The sequence below is a fragment of the Triticum dicoccoides genome, chromosome 6B, assembly GCF_002162155.2.
Source record: "Triticum dicoccoides isolate Atlit2015 ecotype Zavitan chromosome 6B, WEW_v2.0, whole genome shotgun sequence".
Lineage (NCBI taxonomy): Eukaryota > Viridiplantae > Streptophyta > Magnoliopsida > Poales > Poaceae > Triticum > Triticum dicoccoides.
In genome coordinates this window covers 666,164,637-666,172,551 of record NC_041391.1, presented here as the reverse complement: position 1 = coordinate 666,172,551, position 7,915 = coordinate 666,164,637, and the positions used below count along the sequence as shown (strand labels likewise).

Sequence of the window (7,915 nt, the reverse complement as noted above, 5' to 3'; positions counted from 1 at the left end):
ACCTCCCCCACGATTGCATACCATGGCATCTCATGTATCGGCGCCACCTGCACCCCCGTTATTCGATGCTGCCCCTCATCCTCCCCCACCTCCCCCGCCATTGCATACCATGTCATCTCGTGGGTCAGCACCACCTGTACCCCCATTGCCTCCTCCGAAGTTAGCTGGGGCCGGCAATGCTTCACAAAAACCATCAGTAACCCGACCACCGCCACCTCCACCAGGCCCACCTCCTAAGAATTCCTCAAACTCTTTGCCAAGCAAAGGAGCCGTTGTCAGTGCTGCCCCTCCCCCGCCTCCTACATTATCATTTGGTGCAAAGGGCCGCAGCGCAGTCCGGTCAAAAAGCCCTAGAGGTTTGCGTGCCAACCAGCCATCCAAGAGGACACCTCTGAAGCCATTACACTGGGTAAAAGTGTCAAGAGCAACACAGGGAAGCTTATGGGCAGATACACAGAAGGCTGATGAAGCATCTAGGTATCAAAATATTTTGTTGCGACATTCTTTGTTAGTTAAAATAGCAATGGGCCGGGCACTTTGATATGTTAGTCCACACATATGTTTAACAGGACTCCGGAGATTGATCTGTCTGAGCTTGAAAGTCTTTTCTCAGTATCCATGCCAAGTACGGATGCAAAACGGACACGCCAACGTCCTCCTGTTGCATCAAAACAAGAAAAAGTTCACTTGGTACTTATATCCCCAAGCAACTCTTCACTACTAAACAATGACATGAAAACTCGAATATTGAATAAATAATGTTGCACTTTTCTTCTGCAGATTGACCTCCAGCGTTCAAAGAATTGTGAAATTATGCTGCGGAACATTAAGATGCCATTGCCTGATTTGATGGTAACTAACTTCATGTTTAATTGAAGATGTTGTCTCAACATAGAAACTTTGTGAGAGTTATCAGGAGTTCTTGACAAGTAGAAGAATGTTGGCATTGTTGATGGTCTCGCTGAAAGAACAGAATAACTTACAAGTCATTTGACAAATCTGGTTAGGGGTGTATTGTCACATCTTAAAACGTATAGCCATAAATTTTACTGGAGATAAAGTCTTACTGTCGGTGTTTGACAATTTAAGATGTAATGGTTATGCTGATCAGATTTTTTTTCCAGGCTTCAGTGCTTACCCTTGATGATTCCATCGTCGATGGTGATCAAGTAGATTATCTGATAAAGTTCTGCCCAACTAAGGAAGAAATGGAACTGCTCAAAGTACAGCTCTACTGACTGTATTTCTGTTGGAAATGTCACTAGGCACTCATTATTCATGTTGTCGGAATTTCTTTCCATCGGTTCTCTATAGTGACTGAGCTTTCCTCCCACCTTTTCAGGGTTATACAGGCAGCTTAGATAATCTAGGAAAATGTGAGCAGGTCAGTGTTTTGCTGTGCTATTTTATTTTATTTCCTTTGATGATGAATTCTGTTTGGTAAGCATTTAAAAACCGAACTGAATAGTTCACTTCAGGGGAAATCTGCATGATCTTAGTGGGAGGTAGGTCATAGAGCCTAGCTGTTTCACATTTAGGTGATATGCCAGGTTGCACTATGCATTGTGAAAAATTAAGATGCATATCTCCTGCTGGCTGTTTCTTGGGAAATTGCATGCTGAAACAGTCATTTCCGCAATATCTTTGCCGTTGCCAAATATAGCTAATGTACTAACAGGCCTAGTTTCAACATTATTTTTTTTTTCGAAAATGAAAGCTTTATTACCCCCGGCCTCTGCATCGTAGATGCATAAAGCCTCAGTTACTGCACCACTTATTACAACTCACCAACAGGTAGCCTAATCAAAATGTGAGATAGACCACAGATAACACCATCACAGGCCTAACAAAGAAGTGTGACATGTCACACATAACCATATCCTCAGTAGAGACCAAGAAGCCTATCACTGACAGGCCATCCAAACCGGGACATAAACTCCCTGGTAAATCACTCAAGCTTCTTTGCGCCAAGTTCCATCAGGTCTTTGTGCCGCACCTTCTGTAACTACCCCCAAGACCGCAGCCGGCTGGTACATGGGAGAAACACCTGCATACTAGGTTGACCTTTTTTTTGTCAAACACAACACCATTTCTACATAGCCAAATGGACCAAAAAACCACTGCAGCCCCGACCCAAAAACACGTGAAATACTGAGGGGTGGTTTAATATTGAATGCTAAATTGACAGCACATCATGCTATGCGTGCTAAGTGCTAACCCACAATCAAAACATAGATGTTGGTTGGTTTCCTGCTGAAAGCAAAAAGTGGATCACGTGTCCCCTGCCATTCCGTTTAATCAAATTGCCTTTTGCGAGGATAATTTCCTGGCATAGAAACGAGAGGTACACCTTGATTTTAAGTGGTAATCTGAGTCGCCATAACCGTTCTTCGACCTGAAACATACACACATATCTGTTGAAGCCGAATACATGGAGTGCACCGAAAAAACTCCAGTGGTATGCAAATCCCACCTAATGAGTCCTGTTCTTGAGATAGTTGCACCTCTGCCACCTTCAGGACAAGGACATTCTGATCAACCAAAATGCTGACCAATGAGCGCCCGACGGAAGTCCATGAGTGGGTTTGCCGCCCCAAGAACAGAGGCAACTGTGGCATCCTTATGCCGCACAATGTTGAATAACTGGGGGGTACGTAGTAGAAAAGGAAGTATCCCCTAGCCATTTATCTTCTCATATTCTCACTGATTATGAGCCAAATTGAAGAAAGGCTTCTTTAACCCTCATGAGACCCTTCTGGAAGTGGGAGTCCATTGGTTTGGCTTTCACCAATGAAAGTATTTTTTCCCCAGTTATTATTAACTCCAAAAGTGGATGCCAAACCCCGTCCTCTGCTATTTTTAGTATCTAAATCTTGAATACTGAGAACACTTTGGTCCTTCTGGGTACATAAAATTCCTCACCTCACCAATTGGTATTTTCTCCTGTGCTGATCCAATTGCCAGAAAAGGTGAGACTGATAAAAGTCAAGTCTCTTCCGGACCCCTTTCAGGATCTCTAATAAGGACATCATAAAGACCGGTAGACTACATAGCACGGATTTAATAAGGACTAGGTGGCCGCCATAGGATAAGTTTTTAGACTGCCAACCACTGAGGCACTTTTCAGGGTGGTCTGCGGTAACTTTCCAATCTTGGTTACGAAGTTTGTGATGAATGGATGGGAATGCCAAGGTACTTAAAGGGAATGAGCCCAAACCACAGCCGAAAAGCTGCGCGTAAGCTCATTCTCCTTAGCCTTCCCGAAACAGTAAAAGGTTCGCTCTTATGGAAATTTATCTTCAAACCCGATAATTGTCCAAACACACTCAAAATTAGCTTCATATTGCCAGCTTTGTCCAAATCATGGTCCATATAAGGGATCATGTCGTCACCATACTTCCAAAATAGATGGTCCATCATCAACTAATTGTGGAATGAGACATTGTTCATTTTGAAAACACTAAAGCAATAACTTCATTGTTGACTTTCTTCTGTGTTTCCAGTTCTTCTTGGAAATGATGAAAGTGCCAAGGGTGGAGTCAAAACTGAGAATCTTATCCTTTAAGATAAAGTTTCTTACACAGGTCAGAATAACATCACATCCTTGTAAAGTCCTTATCTCTATGGACTATCCTGACTGTTCTATTTAAGCCATTGCTGAATCCATATATATGTTGTTTCAGGTTGCAGACGTGAAAAATAACTTGAATACCATTAATGATGTTGCTGAAGAGGTACATAGCAGTCAGTTTATCTGGAGCCTTTGACTCTTCTTTGAGATGTTATGTATACATTGTTCATGCATGATGTTGCTTGACCAGGTTAGGAACTCTGACAAGCTTAAGCGAGTGATGCAAACAATTCTTTCCTTGGGGAATGCATTAAACCAAGGAACTGCAAGGGGTGAGTCAGCAAACCCAGTGTAAGATTGTTATATTTACCATATGATTTTCCAAATGAACGACCTAAGATGGATAAATGTAGTGCACATGTTTTTTTATGTCGATCGATGTCTTATTTGAATTTTATTATACATAGCGCGCCAGAAGAAAATGTCATTTAAAATAATTTTGGATCATTTACTGGTGGAAATATAGCTAGGGGTTAAGAACTGGAACAATATTGCACTACATACTGATTTCCAAATAAGATAGCCAACTTTACTATAGCTAGTATATGTTGCTCTGCCATCTTATCTAAACTCAACTTGTTTGGGGAAACGAAGCCAGAAAATCCGGAATATCTTTCGACAGAAATCAGTCCAACTGAAATTTTTGTTACTATTTGAGACAAGACTTTAAGTTGTATTCTGGCGTTAACTGGATAGTCAACAATAGTGTAAAGCCGAAAAGGCACAATCTTGAGAATTTGTTTATAAGGAACCTCGTAAAATCAATAGTGAACTGTTGATCCATGATCCTGTTTTTCAGTTTTTTCTTCTAACAAGTGTGCCTTTTCAGGTTCAGCCGTTGGATTTAGATTAGATAGTCTTCTTAAGCTCATTGATATACGGGCACGAAACAATAAGATGACTCTCATGCACTATTTGTGCAAGGTATGGTACTTAATTGCAGCTGTTTTCTCCTTGATCATGTTCTCTTATCATAAGATTCAAAGTTCTGGATATCGTCTCTTCTTTTTATTTGCTCTTTCTGTTTGGGAGGCGAATTGGTGCATAGTACTACAAAATTTGCACACGTGCATGTCTGTATTCCCAAGATTTGAGCCCTTATAGATCCGGTCTACCAATGTTGTGCTTACTGCTTAGTGATGTCATTCCAACCGCACTATGAGTGATTGATCATTTTTTAAGGAAGAGAAAGGGTAGCTACTATTAAAGTCTCTTCCTCAGAAGCAGTATTTTGATCAACTGCATTCATTAGTGGGATGATCAGTTCTTTATTTGCAACGACTGTGTGCTCTAGTTGATCAGTGTTCAGGGACCTTTTGCTGCTTCTCCTGCAGCAGTGACAAAGACTGCTGTTTGTAATTTCTCAAAAGAAAAAGACTGCTGTTTCTCCTACAGCAATGACAATCTGTTGATCAACTGCACTGATTAGTGGGCTGGACAGCTCTGGCCCTATAAGGTGTTCCACCTATTGTGGGCCCCTTCCAATAAAAGAGAGACATCAATCCATGTTCGATGGCGTGGGGTGGTGTTTTTGTTTTCTTTTGGTTGTAACCATGGTCTTTCTTGGGCTTTTGCTTCTTCGACAAAAAAAAAGTACATCTGGTTCTTCAAAAAAAAGTGTGGACAGATTGCCTTGCTTTCAGTATGTCCATGTGAAGTTCTTATCATGAAACTGATACCGTTGTGCCAGCCTCTGAGAATGTGCACTTTATCAATGAACTTTCATCGAGATTTGTTGCTTCCACAGGTTCTTGCAGGCAAGCTTCCTGAAGTTCTTGATTTTGTTAAGGATCTTGCGCATTTAGAACCCGCCACAAAGGTAGCTCATATCTTAATGCTAGATCCATTCTAGTAATTTATGTCTTCTTACTTACCACATCGTGGACAAACAGATCCAATTGAAAGACTTGGCGGAGGAAATGCAAGCGATAACTAAGGGACTGGAAAAGGTCGAGCAGGAACTGGCAACATCTGAAAAAGATGGTCCAGTGTCTGAGACGTTTTACAAGGTCAGTGCGCCATTCATTTCTACATAGGCTGGACTTTAAATATATTTGTTCATCGTTCGCTAATCGTATAATAACGCGTTTAGGAAAAGCATGGAGACAACCTTACTAACTACGGCACCAACTAGCCATTCAGTTAACTACCATTAATTAGCATATCAATTGCACTACTCAACAAGAGTTTTTGTTTCAGAAACTGAAGGAATTTCTGGCTGATGCCCAAGCTGAAGGGAGGTCATTAGCTTCGCTTTACAGTACAGCGGTATGCCTGGACTGGCAAGCTGCCAATATCTTGCTCCATGCATCATGCTGTGTTTCGTGCTAAATTTTATTTATTTTGCTTTTAGGGGAAAAGTGCGGACTCTCTAGCACATTATTTTGGTGAAGATCCTGTGCGGTGTCCGTTTGAGCAAGGTATTTTCTTTCGAGCTGAACGGCCTGTTTATCCTGCAAATATACAAAGCATATCGTAATGGGTCCGAACAAAAGGAAGATAAGAACTGTTCATTTTATATGCAAGACATGTGAGAAAAAGTTCCATGGGGCATGGGCTTCAAAAGTTATTCCCATTGCACTCATCATGTTTCAACTAAGGCGCACTTTATTCCCAAACAATTTATTACTTGTCGCAGTTTGAATCCCTCAGTTCCATAATTATTGTCGTGGTTTTAGTTTCAAATTTGAACTAAAACCACAACAATAATTATGCACCGGAGGGAGTATTAATCACCCTTCCCTGGTTGTGTGAATCTCACCAACTCATTTACACTTGTAAAAGTCTGGATTGACAGGAAGTCATCATGAGTTCCTGCAGTCCTCAGTCTGGTCGAGCCTTAGGAACCACTTGTGGCTGAAACTGTAATAATTGCATCAACCAAATCATTGGACCAACACTGGTCGACATTAAATGTCCCTAACAGCTTATGCTGTTTCCCCCTTTCATGGCAAAAAGATAAAAACTGTAGTAGTATAGAATTATCATATCCACCAAATCTTCAGACCAATACAATACTGGTCGAATTATTCACAGCAGCATGGTTTCCCCCTTTCTTTGTGGACAGTTGTCTCTACTCTGCTGAGCTTTGTGAAAACTTTCGAGCGGGCGCATGCCGAGAATCTCAAGCAGGCGGAGGCGGAGAAGAAGAAAGCCCAGATGGAAGCCGAGAGAGAGAAGGCGAAGGCAGCCGCCGCTCACAAGAAGGCGGGGTCGCCGGAGCCGGGAGTTTCCAACCGATGACCCGTCGTCGAAGCTAGACATGACTGATTCCCACTAATTTCTTACCATGAAAGTGGAGGCCAGGAAGACAAAGCTCCGTGTAAAAAGGTCAAGAAAAGGAAAAAAAAAGTCACAGGCAATAGTGCATACCAATGTGGCAATGTGATATTGATAGGTAGACTCTGTTGATATAGCGACGCGTTTAGCACATAGCCGTGTAGTGCACTGCTGCTCACTGTCCATAGGGAAGTAAAGCTCATACAGTTTTGTACTGCTGCTCACTGTCCATAGGGAAAGAAGTTGGTAGTACATACAGATGTTGTATATTTTGGGGGGTTCTCCCCATGCCGACAGACAAATTTTGTAAATGGTTCCTTCCATACGTGTAAAACTATGTACATTTCCCATGTGTCGCTGTTGTACGATGTGATGTAACATTGTTGGTACTAAACTAAGCAGTCAGAAACAGTCCATATTTACATGATTATTTCATGATGTGATGAACATTGTTATTTAAAGTAAGCAGTCAGAAACAGTCCATATTTACATGATTATTATATTACATCCCCTCTGCAACTTGGATGAAATCTCCCTGGATCTGTCGAACCAGCCTAGTAGGACTAATTCCGTTCCTTCGTCCGTGATCCACACTTTCTTTGGTACGAGCATCATGTTATGCAGTGAAGTTTAAACAACCCCTCTCAGCTCTTTCATAGTATATCAAATCTTTGCAAACTTTGGCCAAGGCCATCGAAAAAAAACATCTACATCAAGAATACCAAATGCATACCATCGGACACATCATGAAGCATATTTTCATGATGTGTATGTTTGGTACTCCGTGGATACATATAATTTCCTCTCTAAACCTGGTCAAATTTGCAAAGATTGACTTTCATAAATATGTGTATGCACTAGTACATTATTGGTTGAAGTGATTATTATGCAATCTGTTTTTTTAAAATGCGCTCATATATAGTATTTTTTTAAACGGAGAGAGCGCAAGTCACACGGTACTCTCACTCACGCCAGGTCTAAAAATAATCTTGTACGTAGGCGAAA

The 7,915-nt window shown here is 41.4% G+C and overlaps 1 protein-coding gene across 1 annotated transcript; it reads left to right on the top strand.

Annotated features, from left to right (window-relative positions):
- The first annotated feature begins 6 nt into the window (after positions 1-6).
- On the top strand, positions 7-7,351 carry LOC119323365 (formin-like protein 7). The gene is made up of 14 exons (XM_037597003.1): positions 7-477; positions 570-690; positions 781-852; positions 1,125-1,223; positions 1,343-1,384; positions 3,504-3,584; positions 3,684-3,734; positions 3,822-3,903; positions 4,461-4,555; positions 5,379-5,450; positions 5,524-5,640; positions 5,831-5,899; positions 5,985-6,051; positions 6,699-7,351. The coding sequence occupies exons 1-14, from the start codon at positions 23-25 to the stop codon at positions 6,872-6,874; spliced, it is 1,599 nt and encodes a 532-aa protein (XP_037452900.1). The 5' UTR covers positions 7-22; the 3' UTR covers positions 6,875-7,351.
- Positions 7,352-7,915: the final 564 nt, after the last annotated feature.

Bases quoted from the DNA above. Each gene is read 5' to 3' on its own strand.
- LOC119323365 (XM_037597003.1), top strand. From the start codon at position 23: ATGGCATCTCATGTATCGGCGCCACCTGCACCCCCGTTATTCGATGCT. The intron at 1,385-3,503 runs GTCAGTGTTTTG...CTGTGTTTCCAG, and splicing joins ATCTAGGAAAATGTGAGCAG to TTCTTCTTGGAAATGATGAA. The intron at 3,735-3,821 runs GTACATAGCAGT...TTGCTTGACCAG, and splicing joins TTAATGATGTTGCTGAAGAG to GTTAGGAACTCTGACAAGCT.